The sequence below is a fragment of the Haematobia irritans genome, chromosome 3 (assembly GCF_050003625.1).
Source record: "Haematobia irritans isolate KBUSLIRL chromosome 3, ASM5000362v1, whole genome shotgun sequence".
NCBI lineage: Eukaryota > Metazoa > Arthropoda > Insecta > Diptera > Muscidae > Haematobia > Haematobia irritans.
Window position 1 is genome coordinate 183024260 of NC_134399.1, and position 21509 is coordinate 183045768.

General features: G+C 34.8%; 1 protein-coding gene and 1 long non-coding RNA gene across 8 annotated transcripts in view; one reads left to right on the plus strand and one right to left on the minus strand.

Moving 5' to 3' along the window:
* The window catches only part of LOC142229586 (uncharacterized), a 436426-nt gene that overhangs the window by 342213 nt on the left and 72704 nt on the right, over nt 1–21509 (minus strand). The window lies entirely within an intron of this gene.
* The window catches only part of Nna1 (Nna1 carboxypeptidase), a 403238-nt gene that overhangs the window by 314984 nt on the left and 66745 nt on the right, over nt 1–21509 (plus strand). For all 7 annotated transcript variants that reach the window (XM_075300150.1, XM_075300154.1, XM_075300152.1 and 4 more), the window contains 3 exons: nt 14709–14989; nt 16108–16267; nt 20898–21056. In XM_075300150.1, coding sequence (XP_075156265.1) covers nt 14709–14989; nt 16108–16267; nt 20898–21056 — 600 coding nt within the window. The remainder of the gene's footprint in view (nt 1–14708; nt 14990–16107; nt 16268–20897; nt 21057–21509) is intronic.

Here is a 21509-nt window from a genome sequence, read left to right on the forward strand (position 1 = left end):
CGCCATTTATTTGTATACCCTCCACCATAGGTGGGGGGTATATTAACTTTGTCATTCCGTTTGTAACACATCGAAATATTGCTCTAAGACCCCATAAAGTATATTCTGGGTCGTGGTGAAATCCTGAGTCGATCTGAGCATGTCCGTCCGTCCATCCGTCCGTCTGTTGAAATCACGCTAACTTCCGAACGAAACAAGCTATCGTTTTGAAACTTGGCACAAGTAGTTGTTATTGATGTAGGTCGTATTGCAAATGGGCCATATCGGACCTCTTTTACGTATAGCCCCCATATAAACCGACGCTCAGATTTGGCTTGCAGAGCCTCTTGGAGAAGCAAATTTCACCCGATCCGGCTGAAATTTACTACATGGTGTTAGTATATGGTATCTAACAACTACACAAAAATTGGTCCAAATCGGTCCATAATTATATATAGCCCCCATATAAATCGATCCCCAGATTTGGCTTGCGGAGCGGCAAAGAGAAGCAAATTTCATCCGATCCGGCTGAAATTTGGTACATGGTGTTAGTATACGGTCTCTAACAACTACGCAAAAATTGGTCCAAATCGGTCCATAATTATATATAGCCCCCATATAAATCGATCCCCAGATTTGGCTTGAGGAGCGTCAAAGAGAAGCAAATTTCATCCGATTCGGCTGAAATTTAGTACATGGTGTTAGTATACGGTCTGTAACAACCCTGCCAAAATTGATCCACATCGGTCCATAATTATATATAGCCCCCATATAAACCGATCCCCAGATTTGACCACCGGAGCCTCATGGATGAGCAAAATTCATCCGATTCGCTTGAAATTTGGTACGTGGTGTTAGTATAACAGGTTGGCTGATAAGTCCCCGGTCTAACAAAGAAAAACACATTTTTTTTGTCAAAATTCGTTTTTATTATTCAACATAGTTTCCTTCAAGAGCGATACAACGATTCTAACGACCTTCTAATTTTTTGATACCATTTTGGTAGTACTCCTTCGATTTTGCCTCAAAATAGGTCTCAGTTTCGGCAATCACATCTTCATTGCAGCCAAATTTTTTTTTCCTGCGAGCATCCTTTTGAGGTCTGAGAACAAGAAAAAGTCGCTGGGGGCCAGATCTGGAGAATACGGTGGGTGGGGAAGCAATTCGAAGCCCAATTCATGAATTTTTGCCATCGTTCTCAATGACTTGTGGCACGGTGCGTTGTCTTGGTGGAACAACACTTTTTTCTTCTTCATATGGGGCCGTTTTGCCGCGATTTCGAACTTCAAACGCTCCAATAACGCCATATAATAGTCACTGTTGATGGTTTTTCCCTTCTCAAGATAATCGATAAAAATTATTCCATACGCATACCAAAAAACAGAGGCCATTACGTTGCCAGCGGACTTTTGAGTCTTTCCACGCTTCGGAGACGGTTCACCGGTCGCTGTCCACTCAGCCGACTGTCGATTGGACTCAGGAGTGTAGTGATGGGGCCATGTTTCATCCATTGTCACATATCGACGGAAAAACTCGGGTGTATTACGAGTTAGCAGCTGCAAACACCGCTCAGAATCATGAACACGTTGTTGTTTTTGGTCAAATGTGAGCTCGCGCGGCACCCAGTTTGCACAGAGCTTCCGCATATCCAAATATTGATGAATGATATGACCAACACGTTCCTATGATATATTTAAGGCCTCTGCTATCTCGATCAACTTCATTTTACGGTCATTTAAAATCATTTTGTGGACGCTCTTTCGGGCGTCCACTGCGTTCACCGTCCTCCGTGCTCATTTCACCACGCTTGAATTTTGCATACCAATCAATTATTGTTGATTTCCCTGGGGCAGAGTCCGGAAAGTCCCCAGCAAAAAAAGTGTCGCCAAAAAAGTAATGACAATTTTCTTTTTGGATCCGTTGCACTGAATTTGCATCACTTCTTTAGGTGTGATCCGAATTCAATGTTTTGGATATAAATTAAAAAATTCTGTGATATTTTGTCAAATAAATAATTTTTATAATTTTTTGTTATTTTTAATGGATTCTAACGCTTGTCGGAAACATTTGACCTCAAATATTTTCAAAAATTCACAATTTTTTCAGACTGGATTTAGCATTTTTTTCGACAAAATTTAAATGATTTGTACCATTTTATGAATTCTTACTCTGTCTTTAACCTATTTGAAACAAAAAAAGTTAAAATTACCCATCAAAAGTATGAAAAAACCAGGTTATAAAAAATTGAATTAAAAGAACTTCCTGGGTAGTTAAAATAAAGAACATCATTGGGAGTACATCTTCTGGAAGTGCTTTTAAAGTTGTGCCTTTGGAAGAACTTCCAATTTTTTTGCTGTGTCATTATGAAGCCAAGTTTTTGCTTCCACCGTATTTTTTCCCTTCAGAAAACAGTATTTTATCAAAACACGAAATTCCTTTTTTTCCATTTTTTTCACAATAACAAAAGTCGCTTCACAAAAGACGCTTTATCTCCCAAACTAATTGACTTACAGACGTCAAATTTTGACACGAATCATTTGAAGGTTGGTACGATATAAAAATAATATGTATTTAATACTAGCGACGCCATCTATGTGTCAGACCGGGGACTTACCAGCCAACCTGTTATACCCTGTATGGACTAACTTACAATTGAGAAGACGGTGTTAAAAAGTTTTAAGATACCTTGCCATCAGCAAGTGTTACCGCAAACCAATTAATTCGATTGTCCATGGTGGATTCGGCCTGGCCGAACTTACGTCCGTATATACTTGTTATTGGTTCATTTCAGAATAGTTTAAATTAAGAGTGAAATAAAACTCTATTTGTTTTGGTTCTGAGTGGGGCACATTTTTATTATAAAGCGTCGCCCCCGGGATTTTATTTTTCTGGGGACTATTTTCATACCGCTGTTTTATTTCATTTCGGTCTCAAATTTGGTTAAAATTAGTTCATTTTTGCACGTCATGTCCTGAATTAGTGCACATTGCTCAAAAAAAAACAGTGAACCCACCAAGAAGGGAAATTTTGGTTAATTTTAAAGAATTTAGGTTAATTTTAGAAAATGTTAACTAAATTGTAAAACAAACGCCGATATCACAAAAATAAGACGTATTTAATTTTTTCACTCTTTAAAGAAACTTTTAATTAAAAAAAAAAACACAATTTGGAGTTTAATTCAAAATTGCAAAAATGTCTTTAGTACCATACAAAGTTCACAATGTGCGCATTTGTGGTAAATTTGCTAATTTTAAGAGATTCTTAATATGAATTTAGTAAATCTTTATGCTTCGTTTGTGAATATTTTGTTACCCTATTTGAGTTCATTTAATAAAAGTATGCAAAAATTGTCAAAGTCCAAGAAATTTTCAAAGGCTTTGGCGCCACTTTTTTTTTTTTTTTTTTGAGGGTAGGTTCCATATAATAATATAATCAGTGATAAGAGAGAAGTTCGTCAATGTGGTATCTCAATGGACTGAATAGTCTAAGTGAGCCTGATACATCGGACTGCCACCTAACCTAACCCATATAATAATTAATTTTAAGATTAATAGCACTTTCTTCAGTTTTAAAAATTTCCTGAAACTTAATCCAATTTAATTTAAATATTATTTGGCAATTAGTAAATTTTCACCCATTTTCCAGTCTCTTTCCATGTTCATCACTTCAACCACTTTGCAAAATAATCCACGTACAATATTCCCCAAAGGGTCATTTGATTTTTGCCGACTATTTAAAGTACTTTCAGCCGACACCCCCTTGATGTTTGAAAAGCAATTTTACAGTGATAATTATTTCTTAATTAGCCATTTGGGGTATTTAGCACTCGTAGTTTGTTTATTGCTTTTTCTGTGCTCCTTTATCGAAATCCCAGAGACATTTTCCAATGCTAAAAGTGTCATGTTAACAAACCAATAATCGTTGTGAATAATGATAGCCAGCTTTTGTGCTTCGTACATGCTAAGAATAAATAATCATTGAAGGCAAAGAACAAAAGTCAATTATTCGTGGCCAAATTTTAGTGGTTTTCAATGGTATCCTAATAGTCTCTCATTTTCCTCTACTGCAAATATTGAAATGCTAAATGATGCTTTCAGATCAAAAACCATGCTGAAAATTTATAGTTCCAAAACTTTCTTACATTCCAAAGAAAAGTTTTCGACCAAAACTTTTGCCTTTTGAAGAAGGAAAAAAAAATACGAAAAGTTTGGTGGCACAAAAAGGCAACCTAATAGAAAGTTTATAACACGTATCTTCATAGTTTTCTCTTTTTTTGTGGGGGGGGGGGGCAAAGATGTTGTAAAGCTTAGAGATGAAGATGAAAACTTTTTTGATTTTATTTGGCGGTAATTTGACTATGATGAAGGAATTCATTGGTAATTACTTTCCTAAAATAACTTTTAAATGCAGACGAATGAATATTTCACAAAGGATTAATTTATCAAAATGGTAACGAACTTTATGGAGGGACATAAAGAGGTGATGGGTATGATATGGGTCTTCAGCATGCCTAATTCGTATAAAATCGTTCAATCCATTGTGATACCGCAGTGGTAATCTTCTCTCTTATTACTGAATGCTCCGATATACAAGGATTAGCTTAATGAGAAAGGACAAAGGACCAGACCGAACGACGATCAACTATTTATTTGACGAACATTTCTCCATACAGCGCATGAAAATCTGAGAAAAGTGAATTGTTGCAGGGGGCCAGATTTTCAGAATACTCTGGATGCGAAGGCAATTGACTGCATTAATAGAAAAAACTACGTTCCAAAATCGTGAACGGATGGTTATAAAATGAAACGGAAACGTTCACGAAAAATCAAAACGTTTCGTCCACGATTTTACGAACGTCTTCGTTTCTCTTTGGCCATGAAAAATCTTAAAATATACGTTAGACGTTCTTATGGCAACTCCGTCGGTGGTGTAATGTTCTAAGGCGGTTATTAACGCGTATGGAGCAGACAATCAAGCTTCGAGTTACAGTTGCCGGTTTTTTTTATAAATTCGTGTTGTGAACGAATGGTAATAAAATGAAACGGAAATGTTCACGATCAAAACGTTTCGTCCACGATTTTATGAACGGCTTCGTTTCTCTTTGGCCATGAAAAGTCTTAAAATATTCGTTAGACGTTCTTATGGCAACTCCGTCGGTGGTGTAATGTTCTAAGGCGGTTGTTAACGCGTATGGAGCAGACAATCAAGCTTCGAGTCACAGTTGCGGATTTTTTTACAAATTCGTATTGTGAACGAATGGTAATAAAATGAAACGGAAACGTTCACGAAAAATCAAAACGTTTCGTCCACGATTTTATGAACGGATTTCGTTTCTCTATGGCAACTCCGTCGGTGGTGTAATGTTCTAAGGCGGTTGTTAACGCGTATGGAGCAGACAATCAAGCTTCGAGTCACAGTTGCGGATTTTTTTTACAAATTCGTGTCGTGAACGAATGCTAATAAAATGAAACGAAACGTTGACGAAAAATCAAAACATTTCGTCCACGATTTTATGAACGGCTTTCGTTTCTCTTTGGCCATGAAAAGTCTTAAAATATTCGTTAGACGTTCTTATGGCAACTCCGTCGGTGGTGTAATGTTCTAAGGCGATTGTTAACTCATATGGAGCAGACAATCAAGCTGCGGATCACAGTTGTGGATTTTATTTTTTTTTTTTAATAAATTCGTGTTGTTCATGTTGTTTTGAAAACGGATGGCGCAGATTGACACCGCCTGTTCCCCGTTTGACACCACATGAGTAATGATTAGCGTTCATGTACGGATCGTTGGAAACGTGCACGTCGTTCATGATTTTTTTCTATGAGTGTGACTCCTTTATATTGCGCTCTTGGTACCTAAATAGTCCAAATTGAGAAACGCTGCTACTAAGATGCGATCCGTCCAGAGCGATCTAGCGGTAAGTCGGGTAGATTTAGTATGGCAAGCGAAGTGAGGTGATGCGTGCCATGATTACGGATGGGACATACGTCAACTACGCCGCTATCAATGATAAATAGGCAAAGCTACTCCTGTGGTCCGCCGTGGAAGGTCATACTCCGCGAACAGGATTAACCTTGTCGCTTCTCACCGCTTCAACTACGGTAGCCTTTAAATCCTGTTCAGACGTGCCTGGTATGCTGCCTGATCTAGGTTAGGTTAGGTGGCAGCCCGATTTATCAGGTTCTCTTAGACTATTCAGTCCAATGTGATACCTCATTGGTGAACTTCTCTATGCCTGATCTAGAGGCTCTATTTGTTAACGCTGGAACTCGCGCTCTAGAAAATGAAGACCAAACCTTACATTACTAGATGGTGGATGTCTATCCACAGGTTTAGTACTTGTTTGACAGCATATAATTATATTTATGCACGGGGGCGTCTTGGTCTCCACATAAACATGATCCGGAAGAGTACTGCGGAGTATCTGATAGATCTGTATGTTATTTCAACGCGCGTCACTTGTCTGAGGTGTCAAATCATGCGCTTAATAGTTTACAGTTGACGGGCTGGATTCCAGAGGATTCTTACTGTAGACCACAGTTTTGTGCCTGTGCCTGCCAAGCTTGCGCTCGTCGACAATCTCAATAATTTCTATATTATACCTCTGTTGGGAAGTCCAGGAAAGCTGGGCGAAATGAACATGGCAAAGAGACGAGAGCACGCTTAAGTGGCGATCGATGTTATTACAGATTGACCGGATGGGTTTGAGAGGTTTTTTAGCCGCTTCTGCTGGGAAGTAGGCCCTCTCCTAACAGAGGGTATGAAGCGAGCGGTTGCTACGTTGATGATGTCCCGGAAAACCCACTGGGCAACATAAATATGGGATGGGACAGAAGCTCGCTTAGGCGGCAACCGGTGTAGTTTAACACTGACCGGCTTGATTCGACAAATCTCATGCCTCTACTTACCTGTGCCTAAGTTAAATTGTTCTAACCATGTTTTCCGCTCCTCGTGCTCCTCGACAATCTAACTAATATCTAGATTCCCTTCTCTATATCACGCTCTTCTTCTAGTCCCGCTGCTTCTGATGGGAAATTGGCCTTCACCTGCACAATTCGATCAGAGGGTATGCGTTAATTATGTCTTGGAACTCCCACTGGGTAACATTAACATGGGAGAGGGATGGGAGCTCGCTGAAGCGGCGATCGTTTTAGGTTCTGTAGCCATATCAGTTGGTTTTCTTTTGGTTTGATAAACGTCCGCCGTTCAGAGATTATACAACAGAAGGGTCTTTCAAAGAAGAAACTTATGGGAATGTGGGCTGTGATACCTGTGAAATGACGGGTTGCCAGGATACGTCACTTATACGATCAAGCGACGCTAATAATATCGCTGACAAACTGCTGCAAAATATGGAATTATCGATCTGCTCCGTCAAAGCTGCGATTCTCTGGTCATTACTCAGGAGAGAATACCCAAGTTCATGGTGGATATTGAAGTTCCGCATCACAAATAGGTTATACGATAGGTATATGATCCTTACGCAGTACTTTGTAGCCATCAAAATGGCGCAAGATCCAGCTGCCATTTAACTTCGTCTCTTTGATTGCAGTGACCCAGATTCGCTTCCGATTCCTAAAATCTACAATCTCACTAACCTTACCTCGGAGCCCGTAACAATTAATTGGCAAAAATAATGCACTTCCAGATGTGGTATATTCGGTGTCAAGTGCTGCAGCGTAGAATACTGTTGCGTGGGAGATATTGGTGGAGTAACGTAATCTGACGACTCGCTGCTACTGTCGTTGCATCTAGCCACGTAGTCAGTGTGACTACACTTCTTCTGGGATATCAAGCCGGAATAGTTCCGGAAGTGCATCCCACGAAAACAACCGGAAAATCAAGCACATAAAACTGTCAAAGCTCGCAAAGAAATATCTGGTTTGGCAAGCCATCTGTACCTGTGGCTTGAAAAGCAGCATTTTCATAGCTTCCGGGACTGTCAACCAAGAAATTTACGTGAAAGAGTGTTTGAATAAACGTCTGCTGCCTTTCCTGAAGAAACACGGTTGTTCCGTAATGTTTTGGTCGGATTTGGCATCTTGCCATTACGGTAAAAAGGTCATGGAGCGGTACGCCGCCAACTACGTGCAGGTGGTTCCCAAGGACAAGAACCCTCCCAACACGCCAGAGATCCGCCCAATTGAGAAATACTGGGCTATTGTCAAGAGGAACCTAAAGAAGACCAAAAAAACTGCTAAGGACGAGCAGCAGTTCAAGGCAAACTGGCTTTCTGCGGCGAAGAAGGTGGACAAGGTGGCTGTACAAAATCTGATGGCAGATGTCAAGCGTGAGGCCCGGCAATTCGGATTTGGAAAAGCGAAAGCCTAACTGAATATTTTTCCTGAATTTTATACTAATTGAACTTGAAAAAGAAATTTAATTTGATTTTTAAATAAACGATTTCACCGATTTACACGCGTTTTCCCTTGACCAAATTTTGACCGTATCACCCTTTATCGCGTCTTCGACCAGAAGCAAAACAAGAAGACGGGTGAAACAACACGTACCCGAATATGGTATCCGCTGGCCAATGAGTCGGACCTATTAGGACATAGCCGCTGCCGTGGGATTGTTCACTGACTGGTGACACGGTCCAATTGCTGGGTGAAGTATAACTATTTATATCTTCAAATGGCGATTTCATTCTTCAAAAGTTTAATAACGCAAGGTAGTAGTCGCTGTTGTCTGAGCACTGTAGTCAACTCTTACCGTAGTCAACTCTAAATTTGACATAGCAATTCTTTATGGTAGATCTTCCTGTGGCAATGTTCGAAATCTCCTCATCAAGATTTTGCTTTAACTAAATTTAACTCCTTTAAAAAATCGCATAATCTATTTTTCCACCTAAAACAATGTTTCAGCCTTTTCAACTTAGAAATAGAGACAATGTCACAAGTTAGTGGCAAAAACCAGAATGTATCGCTTCCATGCTTTACAACGGATACCTTTTACATATCCTACAGAAATCTGTAGGGACTTTTTACTTAATTGACCTAAAACATTTATACAAACATCAGGACTCCCATAAATTTTCTGCTCCTAGCTAGATACCCACTATTTCTTGTTCATACATTTTCCTCTAAGGGACTTCTTTGCTACTATTCATAGCTGGAAGTTTTCTACTATTCCCACAAAGACCTTCAACAGATACCATTTTTTTTTTGTTCCAAAGCACGAGCCATTTCCATATCATTGGTTTTTGCAATATCCCACAATATGTAAATGAAATGGTGAGAGGGAAAAAGCGTTCAACATTTCCATGTTTTCCTCCCCCAAGAACAAAAAAACGAACATTATCCTTTGTAGCTGAAAAGTTTTTTTTTTCTCCTTGTGCAAAGAGATGCGATCCCTGGTGACAAGGGAATGAGAGAACAAAAAATATTGAACACTTTGTTCTATTATGCCTGGGTGATATACCACGGAAGAAAAAAGAGCAAAACCCTGAAATCTCCCCCCTCCGTCCAGGCAAAATACACAAGTCATTCATTATAGGCATCGCTATGGTATTTTGTTCTCTCGTGGGTAAATTGTAGCATAATTTGTGGATACTCATTAGAATATTGTCGCCGTCGTTTTCCCCATTGTGGACGATGATAACGACGCTTTGTTAACCATGGTGAAAATGTTGCTCTTTCATTATTGTCCCATAGTTTATGGTAACTCCAATTCCAATTTTTGTTGTTCTTTTTTTGTTGCTTTACTCATTTAAATGTATGGTTTAATTAGTGGATGATAACATGATCCATCCGGGAACATGCTATGGCTGCAGTAGAAAATTATCCTGGAAAAGATTGTAGCAAAGGAGTCTGGGCGTTGCCTGTCAGGCTTTTAATTAAATCCAATGAAGTGTTGAACATTGGTTAGTTGTACGAATTCAATTTGAAAAATGAAATCAAATGAAGTGTATCATGATGAAAGCGATGTTCCAAGGGCGGAAACGGATATATGTTCTTTTGATGGTAAAGAATATCCTTTGGAGTATTTGCAAATATTGGGTTACAAAAAATGGAGGGTAAAGGCTAACAAAAAAAATAACTTAGAGGAAGTTAATTTACAAAGCAGAAATAAAATTGCATTGTAAGCAATTAAATTTCCCACATGTAAGTAAAGACAAACTTTTCCAGAAACCACTGTTTGCTAGTTAATATGTCTGAAAAGTATCAGAGAATTGAAGTTGAACAGCTCCACAGACCCAAATGCTCCAGACGGTCAACGTCCAAGAGTTATGGTACAGTTATGTTTCTTGCCTTCAATTGAAAGTGGTGTCGAGACAGACGGTTTCCGATTATCAACTTTGTTGCCTGAGGGCAAGTTTAGGAATGATATAATCTCCAAAAATTCAAAGTAAAGAAGCTAATCATTTAGAGCATTATAAAATATACCAACGTAAAATAACGGATCATCACAACTGACTAATTGAGAATATGAGAAAGGAATACAAAGCAAACTAGTCTACTATATATATATATAAGTCGGATTTTCCTTCCTGACGCAATAACTCCAGAACGCATGAACCGATCCACGGTTTTGCATTCGTTGCAAAGGTCTCGAGCTCCTTGTGGTTTATAGCAGAGAAAATTTAAGAAAAATTTCAACGAAAAAGCTGGAAAATCATTTCTTATATACAGCACCATCTCTGATGCGACTGCATTCGTTGGAAAGGTATTGGTCTCTGTGAGGTTTATAGCAAAGAGACTTATAATTATAATAATTATTATAATTTTATTTATAATAATTATTGTAATTTTATTTATAATAATTTTTATAATTTTATTTTTTCACATGAAAAATGTTCGGAGAGGGTGACATCTCCGTTGCCCACATTCAAAATTGGGCCAATGTTCTCCGATTTGGGTGAAATTTCCAAGGAAGGTTAGGGGTGATATCTAGACAAAAACCCGCTACTTTATTTTTCGATATTTGGTCGCGGAGGTGGACCACCCCTTTATACGATTTTTGTTTAAAGTACAGTAAAAAAACAAAAATTCTCTGATTTATTTGAGATTTACAGAGAACACGCCGTGAGGTCATGAATTTATTATGGGGTACCCCCTGAAAGGGGACCTGTGACCCGATTTGCTTGAAATTTTCAGGGAAGGTTGTATGAGGCGTCTAGGAAAAGAACAACTATTTTATTTTGGATGTTTAGTCGAGGAGGGGGAGGCCTTCCTTTGTCCGACTTTTTAAAGTTGGCTGATAAGTCCCCGGTCTAACAAAGAAAAACACATTTTTTTTGTCAAAATTCGTTTTTATTATTCAACATAGTTCCCCCCTTCAAAAGCGATACAATGATTATAACGAGCTTCCAATTTTTTGATACCATTTTGGTAGTACTCCTTCGATTTTGCCTCAAAATAGGTCTCAGTTTCGGCGATCACCTCTTCATTGAAGCCAAATTTTTTTCCTGCGAGCATCCTTTTGAGGTCTGAGAACAAAAAAGTCGCTGGGGACCAGATCTGGAGAATACGGTGGGTGGGGAAGCAATTCGAAGCCCAATTTATGAATTTTTCCCATCGTTCTCAATGACTTGTGGCGTTGTATTGGTGGAACAACACTTTTTTCTTCTTCATATGGGACCGTTTTGCCGCGATTTCGACCTTCAAACGCTCCAATAACGCCATATAATAGTCACTGTTGATGGTGATTCCCTTCTCAATATAATCGATAAAAATTATTCCATGCACATCCCAAAAAAACAGAGGCCATTACTTTGCCAGCGGACTTTTCACTAATAGAAAAAATTGCGTTTCACAATCGTGAACGGACGTTGTCAAAATGAAACGGAAACGTTCACAAAAAATTAAAACGGAATGTTCACGATTTCGTCCACGGGCGTTCACGATTTCATAAACGGCATTCGTTTTTCTTTGGTCATGAAATGTCTTAAAATAATCGTTAGACGTTGTTATGTCAACTCCGCCGTTGGTGCAATGTGCTAAGGCGACTGTTAACGTGTATCGTGCAGGCAACACAGGTTCGAGTCACGGTAGGGGAAATCTTTTTTTAATTTTGTTTATAAATTCGTAACCATTACGTTTTCAGATCATGAACGCTGGTTGTTGTTTTGAAAACATATGGTGTCATTTTTACGTTGTCAGATTGTCCCCATCTGTTCTCAGTTTGACACTTTCATGAACGGATGGTTTCAAAATGACCACGCCGTTCATGATTTTTTCTATGGGTGTTGAGTCTTTCCACGCTTCGGAGACGGTTCACCGGTCGCTGTCCACTCAGCCGGCTGTCGATTGGACCTAGGAGTGTAGTGATTGAGCCATGTTTCATCCATTGTCACATATGGACGGAAAAACTCGGGTGTATTACGAGTTAACTGCTGCAAACACCGCTCAGAATCATGTTTTTGGTCAAATGTGAGCTCGCGCGGCACCCATTTTGCACAGAGCTTCCGCATATCCAAATATTGATGAATGATATGACCAACACGTTCCTTTGATATCTTTAAGGCCTCTGCTATCTCGATCAACTTCAATTTACCGTCATTCAAAATCATTTTGTGGATTTTTTCATGTTTTCGTCGGTAACCACCTCTTTCGGGCGTCGACTGCGTTCACCGTCCTCCGTGCTCATTTCACCACGCTTGAATTTTGCATACCAATCAATTATTGTCAAAATCGGTTCAGATTTAGATATAGTTGCCATATTTATTTATCACCGATCTGGTCATAATTGACGCATTTATCAACGTATTTTCGGGGCAGCCAAATATTTTGGGGCTTTCGTAAGATATGCAAAATATCAGCCAAATCGGTTCAGATTTAGATATAGCTCCCATATATATCTTTCGCTCTATATGGACTTATATGGCCCCAGAAGCCAGATTTTTGGCCGAATTTGGTTGAAATTTTGCACTAGAAGTGCAATTAGTAGTATAGTCAAGTGTGCCAAATTTGATTGAAATCGGTTCAGATTTAGATATAGCTCCCATATATATCTTTCGGCCGATATGGACTACTATGGTCCTAAAAGCCAGAGTTTTGGCCCAATTTGGTTGTCATTTTGCACAGGGAGTAGATTTAGCATTGTAGCTATGCGTGCCAAATTTGGTTGAAATCGATTCAGATTTAGATATAGCTCACATATATATCTTTCGCTTTATGGACCCAGGAGCCAGAGTTTTATCCCGATTAGCTTGAAATTTTGCACAAGGAGTACAATTGGTAGTATAGTCCGTGTGTTAAATTTGATTGAAATCGGTTCAGATTTAGTTATAGCTTCCATATATATTTTTCGCCCGATATGGACTTATATGTCCCCAGAAGCCTGAGTTTTGGCCCAATTTGGTTGAAATTTTGCACTAGGAGTACAATTAGTAATATAGTCATGTGTGCCAAATTTAATTGAAATCGGTTCAGATTTAGATATAGCTCCCATATATATGTTTTTATGATTTCGACAAAAATGGTCAAAATACCAACATTTTCCTTATTAAATCGCCACTGCTTAGTCGAAAAGTTGTAAAAATGACTCTAATTTTCCTAAACTTCTAATACATATATATCGAGCGATAAATCATAAATAAACTTTTGCGAAGTTTCCTTAAAATTGCTTCAGATTTAAATGTTTCCCATATTTTTTTACTAAAATTGTGTTCCACCCTATTGCATTAGCCAACTTAAATTTTTAGTCTATAGATTTTGTAAAAGTCTATCAAATTCTGTCCAAATCGAGTGATATTTAAATGTATGTATTTGGGACAAACCTTTATATATAGCCCCCAACACATTTGACGGATGTGATATGGTATCGAAAATTTAGATCTATAAAGTGGTGCAGGGTATAATATAGTCGGCCCCGCCCGACTTTAGACTTTCCTTACTTGTTTTTTACTAACATTAGGTTTCATCCCAGGGTGTTAGCCCATTTAATTTTTAATTCTAGCGATTTTGTAGAAGTACAAAAAAAATTTTCTCTAAATCGTTTCATATATAAATATTTGTATATGGGAATATAAACCTTGATAATAACTCCCAACAAATTTGAAGGAGTTGAGATGGTAACACAAATTTTGGTCTACATAATGGTGAAGGGTATAATATAGTCAGTCCTGCCACTTTAGACTTTACTTACTTGTTTTAAATTAAAATTGTTTCATCTTAAAAAATTCACTGTGTTTATTCGATGTCCTAAAATTTAGGTTGCATGATCTTTTGTATTAGGTCAATTTCTTTTTCAGTGCAGTTTCGTGAGAATAAGTTTTGGTGGGTAAGATTTCCAAAATAATTTTTCTCATACGTAGTTTTTTTTTCATCACTGACGCTCATGGACAATCAAAATTTCAAATTTTACTCTTTGGCTTTGGAAAAAATGTCAAGTGTTTCTCTTTTTTTTCAACATTCCACTTGTAAGAATATTGAGTCCAAAAATGCAAATCTCAATGGCCTAAATAGAGGTAAAGTGTTGCAAAAAACATAAAACTTGGCTAACATTGATTCGCATAATAAACCTCAGAATTTTCCCTGGTATGCCATTCTCCCGTCTAACTATAGACCGAAAGAAAAACTCTATGACAGTCAATGTTGAATGCCAAAATCCAAGAACATCGTACAAATCCGTAACTCAAATATCACAAAAATCCATACAAATGGAAAACTGAATGACAACAAATCCTAGTGGATTTTTGCAATCCTTACAATTTTCTTGAATTGCCACACAGAGCTACCTGTCTTATCCTTATATGACTACATCTGTTTTTTTTTTTGCCATTGCAGCGTAAAAAATCCATCGTAATTTCGGCACGTGTACATCCAAGTGAGACACCATCCTCATGGATGATGAAGGGTTTGATGGATTTCATAACGGGCGATTCGTCCGTGGCAAAACGTTTGCGTCACAAATTCATCTTCAAACTGATACCGATGCTCAATCCAGACGGTGTTATAGTTGGCAATTCACGCAACTCACTTACGGGCAAGGACTTGAATCGTCAATACCGTACCGTAATACGTGAAACTTATCCATCCATATGGTATACCAAAGCTTTAATTAAAAGGTAAGTACCACAAATCCCATTCACTTTCGGCCACTGCATCTTTTTCCATTGCTGATCACATGTCAGGGCAAAATGAATTTTCTCTAACTTTTCCCCATCATTGATGCTAGGGGGGGGTGAAATATCTCCCCCCTATAAATAAAGGGTGATTCTTTTGAGGTTAGGATTTTCATGCATTAGTATTTGACAGATCACGTGGGATTTCAGACATGGTGTCAAAGAGAAAGATGCTCAGTATGCTTTGACATTTCATCATGAATAGCCGAACGATCTGCCACAACGTCGAATTTTCAGTGAATGGGCCCTAGAAAAGTTGGCAGAAAATCCGCTTTTTTATCGACAAATTTTGTTCAGCGATGAGGCTCATTTCTGGTTGAATGGCTACGTAAATAAGCAAAATTGCCGCATTTGGAGTGAAGAGCAACCAGAAGCCGTTCAAGAACTGCCCATGCATCCCGAAAAATGCACTGTTTGGTGTGGTTTGTACGCTGGTGGAATCATTGGACCGTATTTTTTCAAAGATGCTGTTGGACGCAACGTTACGGTGAATGGCGATCGCTATCGTTCGATGCTAACAAACTTTTTGTTGCCAAAAATGGAAGAACTGAACTTGGTTGACATGTGGTTTCAACAAGATGGCGCTACATGCCACACAGCTCGCGATTCTATGGCCATTTTGAGGGAAAACTTCGGAGAACAATTCATCTCAAGAAATGGACCGGTAAGTTGGCCACCAAGATCATGCGATTTGACGCCTTTAGACTATTTTTTGTGGGGCTACGTCAAGTCTAAAGTCTACAGAAATAAGCCAGCAACTATTCCAGCTTTGGAAGACAACATTTCCGAAGAAATTCGGGCTATTCCGGCCGAAATGCTCGAAAAAGTTGCCCAAAATTGGACTTTCCGAATGGACCACCTAAGACGCAGCCGCGGTCAACATTTAAATGAAATTATCTTCAAAAAGTAAATGTCATGGACCAATCTAACGTTTCAAATAAAGAACCGATGAGATTTTGCAAATTTTATGCGTTTTTTTAAAAAAAAAAGTTATCAAGCTCTTAACAAATCACCCTTTATAAGCTTGGTTGTGTCTTTTTTGTGTTTTTCTCCATTTGCAGACTGATTGATGAATGTGGTGTTTCCATGTACTGTGATATGCACGCACACTCTCGCCGGCACAATATTTTCATTTATGGCTGTGAAAATAAACGTAACCCGGAAAAGAAACTTACTGAACAAGTTTTTCCACTGATGTTACACAAAAACGTAGCAGATAAGGTGAGTGGACAAAAATAGCAAAAATTAACAAACCTTTCAATTGGGTTAAGATAAGTAGATAATTGCAAGTAGGGAAGATAATCAAGATAGGGGTCTTTTACACTGAGAGAAAACTGAAAAAAGTTGTCCACATTTTGACAAAATTTCCAAAGAAATAAAATTTCGACAAAATTTGCCAAAGAATTTAAATCTTGACAAAATTTTATAAGGAAATAAAGTTTCGACATAATTTTCCAAAGAAATAAAATTTTGACAAAAATTTTCAAAGAAATAAAATCTTAAAAAAAATTGCAAATGCATAAAATTTTGCCAAAATTGTCTAAAGAAATACAATTTCGTCATAATTTTCCAAAGGTATAAAATTTCGACGAAATTCTCCAAACAAATAAAATTTCGATAATACTTTCTAAAGAAATAAAATTTCGTCATAATTTTCCAAAGATATAAAAATTCGACAAAATTCTCCAAACAAATAAAATTTCGACAAAATTTTGTAAGGAAATAAAGTTTCGACATAATTTTCCAAAGAAATAAAATTTTGACAAAAATTTCCAAAGAAATAAAATCTTACAAAAGATTGCAAAGGCATAACATTTTGACAACATTTTCGAAAGAAATACAATTTCGTCATAATTTTCCAAAGATATAAAATTTCGACGAAATTCTCCAAACAAACAAAATTTCGATAATACTTTCTAAAGAAATAAAATTTCGTCATAATTTTCCAAAGATATAAAAGTTCGACGAAATTCTCCAAACAAATACAATTTCGACAAAACTTTCTAAAGGAATAAAATTTCAGGTGTTTGTTGTTTTTTTTTTTTTCGATAAATAAAATTTCGACAAAATTTCCCAAAGAAGCAAAACATTCAACAAAATTTTCCAAGGAAACAAAATTTTGACAAAATGTTCTATAGAAATAAAATCTCAACAAAAATTTCAAAAAAAAAATAAATAAAATTTCGTCAAAATTTTCTACAGAAATGCCATTTATACAAAACTAGCCAAACATATAAAATTTCGGCAAAATTTCCTAAACCAATAAGATTTAAAAAAATCAAAGAAATAAAATTTCGACAAAAAGTTCCAAATAATAAAATTTCAGCTAAATTTTTTATATAAATAAAATTTCGACATAATTTTGTATAAATATCAAATATCGACAAAATTTTCCAATGAAATAAAATTTCGACAAAAATTTCCAAAGAAATAAAATTTTAACAAAATTGTGCAAACAAATTTTTTCGACAAAATTTTTTGTAGAAATAAAATCTCAACAAAAGTTTCAAAAAAATAAAATTTTTCGACATTTTCTACAGAAATACAATTTCGACAAAACTAGCCAAACATATAAAATTTCAACAAAATTTCCTAAAGCAATAAGATTTACAAAAAAAAAAATTGAAAGAAAAAAATCGACAAAATGTTCCAAATAATAAAATTTCGGCTAAATTTTTTATATAAATACAATTTCGACATAATTTTGTATAAATATAAAATATCGACATAATTTTCCAAGGAAATAAAATTTCGACAAATATTTCCAAAGAAATAAAATTTTAATAAAATTTTTCAAAAAATTTTTTTCGACAAAATTTTCTATAGAAATAAAATCTCCACAAAAGTTTCCAAAAAATAAAATTTTCGACATTTTCTACAGAAATACAATTTCGACAAAACTAGCCAAACATATAAAATGTCCAAAGAAATAAAATTTCGACAACATTTTCTAAAGCAATAAAATTTTAAAGAAATACAATTTCGACAAAATGTTCCAAATAATAAAATTTCGGCGAACATTTTTATATAGAAATAAAATGTCGATGAAATTTTCTATAGAAATAAAATTTCTAGAAATACAAAATACAGAAAAAAAAATTCCAAGGAAATAAAATTTCGACAAAGATTTCCAAAGAAATAAAATTTTACCAAATTGTTCAAAAAAAATTTTCGACAAAATTTTCTGTAGAAATAAAATCTCAACAAAAGTTTCCAAAAAAAATAAAATTTTTCGACATTTTCTACAGAAATACAATTTCGACAAAACTAGCCAAACATATAAAATTTCCAAAGAAATAAAATTTCGACAAAATTTTCTAAAGCAATAAAATTTTAAAGAAATACAATTTCGACAAAATGTTCCAAATAATAAAATTTCGGCGAAAATTTTTATATAGAAATAAAATGTCGATGAAATTTTCTATAGAAATAAAATTTCTAGAAATACAAAAAAAAATTCCAAGGAAATAAAATTTCGATAAATATATCCAAAGAAATAAAATTTTAACAAAATTGTTCAAAAAAAATTTTTCGACAACATTTTCTGTAGAAATAAAATCTCAACAAAAGTTTCCAAGAAAATAAAAATTTTCGACATTTTCTACAGAAATACAATTTCGACAAAACTAGCCAAACATATAAAATTTCCAAAGAAATAAAATTTCGACAAAATTTTTTAAAGCAATAAAATTTTAAAGAAATATAATTTCGACAAAATGTTCCAAATAATAAAATTTCGGCGAAAATTTTTATATAGAAATAAAATGTCGATGACATTTTCTATAGAAATAAAATTTCTAGAAATACAAAATACAGAAAAAAATTTCCAAGGAAATAAAATTTCGACAAATATTTCCAAAGAAATAAAATTTTAACAAAATTGTTCAAAAACAAAATACGACAAAATTTTCTATAGAAATAAAATCTCTACTAAAGTTTCCATAAAATAAAATATCGTCGAAATTTTCTACAGAAATACAATTTCGACAAAACTAGCAAACCATATAAAATGTCCAAAGAAATAAAATTTCGACAAAATTTTCTAAAGCAATAAAATTTTAAAGAAATACAATTTCGACAAAATGTTCCAAATAATAAAATTTCGGCGAAAATTTTTATATAGAAATAAAATGTCCATGAAATTTTCTATAGAAATAAAATTTCTAGAAATACAAAATACAGAAAAAAATTTCCAAGGAAATAAAATTTCGACAAATAGTTCCAAAGAAATAAAATTTTAACAAAATTGTTAAAAAAAAATTGTTCGACGAAATTTTCTATAGAAATAAAATCTCAATAAAAGTTTCCAAAAAAATAACATTTTTAACATTTTCTACAGAAATTTCGACAAAACTGGCCAAACTTCCAATAAAATTTTAAAGAAATACGATTTCGACAAAATGTTCCAAACAATAAAATTTCGGCGAAAATTTTTATATAGAAATAAAATGTCGATGAAATTTTCTATAGAAATAAAATTTATAGAAATACAAAATACAGAAAAAAATTTCCAAGGAAATAAAATTTCGACAAATATTTCCAAAGAAATAAAATTTTAACAAAATTGTTAAAAAAATTTGTTCGACGAAATTTTCTGAAATAAAATCTCAATAAAATTTTCCAAAAAAAAATAAAATTTTTCGACATTTTCTACAGAAATACAATTTCGACAAAGTTAGCGAAACATAAAATTTCCAAAGAAATCAAAATTTCGACAAAATTTCCTAAAGCAATAAAATTTTAAAGAAATACGATTTCGACAAAATGTGCCATATAATAAAATTTGTCGAAATTTTTGATATAAATAAAATTTTGACAAAATTTTGTATACAAATAAAATTTCGATGAAATTTCTATAAATATAAAATACCAACAAAATTTTCCACGGAAATAAAATTTGGACGAAAAATTAAAAAGAAATAAAATTTTGACAAAATTGTTCAAAAAATAAAACTTCGCCAAAATTTTCCATAGAAACAAAATTTAGATAAAAATGCCTCTAGAAATAAAATTTCGACAATGTTTTCTATATAAATAAAATTTTGACAAATTTTCTATATAGAAATAAAATTTCGACAAAATAGAAATACAATTTCGACCAAATTTTCTATATAGAAATAAAATATCGACAAAATTTTCCAAAGAAATGAAATTGCGACAAAAATCTGCAAAGAAGCAAAATTTCGACAAAATTGTCCAAAAAATAAAATTGCGATGAAATTTTCCATAGAACTAAATTATCGACTATCATCCAAGGAAAGAAAAAAATTGACAAAAACTTCGACTAAACTTTTAAGGAAATAACATTTCTAAAAAATTTTCCAAGGAAATAAAAATTCAACAAAATTTTCTATAGATATGAAATTTCGAAAAAAAAAAAATTCCAAAGAAATAAAATTTGGACAAAATGGTCAAGAAATAAAATTTCGACGAAATTTTCTATAGAAATAAAATTTTCTCTACGTGTAGCAGCCAATTAAAATTAATGATGGAGAGCATGTGGCATCATTAAGATAGACTTGTTACCATTCACACATCATTTCATGCGTACTCACGCATTAAAAAATATGGCCAGAAGTGCGGCTTGTTCATTTATCATGGTCTGAGGGCTCGAGGAGAGAATGTTTCCTTTCAGAACCAGTTCAAGTTTCACTTTTTGTCTTCAACAGTTTTTAATTAGTTCCCAAGAGTTATAATAAAGTTGAAAAAGATTTCTCATTTTCTTAAAAAAAAATGTTTTACTTGGTTGAGTTTTTTTTTCATGAACAATACAGCAATACATGGTGATATGTAATTCCCTTTTTCTTGTTTCTTTTGTGTCTCTGTTTTTCTCTCGTATCTTCTTTTTCAGTTTTCCTTTGAAAATTGTAAATTCAAAATACAACGCAGCAAAGAGGGCACAGGCCGCATTGTAGTCTGGATGCTGGGCATCACAAACAGCTATACCATAGAAGCATCCTTTGGTGGTTCTTTGTTGGGATCACGCAAGGGAACGCACTTTACAACACAGGTAAGTTTTATGGCCGGGTTTTCTTTAATCGTAATGATGCAGAGGGGAAACATTATACTATTTCTAATTAAGCAAATTGCATTGGCAAAACAAGATTAGAAAAGAGATGGAAAAAGTTAAGGTATATAGGTCATCAATATCTTAAAATCCTGAAATATGAACGAACAACAACTCAACCACTGGACAAAGAGAAACAAAATAGAAAATAAATTTGGTATTGAAGTTTTTTTTTAATAAAAAATAATTCTTTTTGTAATATTTCCAAAGTTTTCTATAGAAATAAAATATTGACAAAATTGTCTACAGATATAAAATTTTGAAAAATTTTCTATAGAAACAAAATGTTGAGAAAATGTTCTACAGAAGTAAAATTTTTAGAAAATAAAATTTTCATAAAATGTTCTATAAAAATAAAAGTTTGACAAAATTGTCTATATGTATAAAATTTTGCCA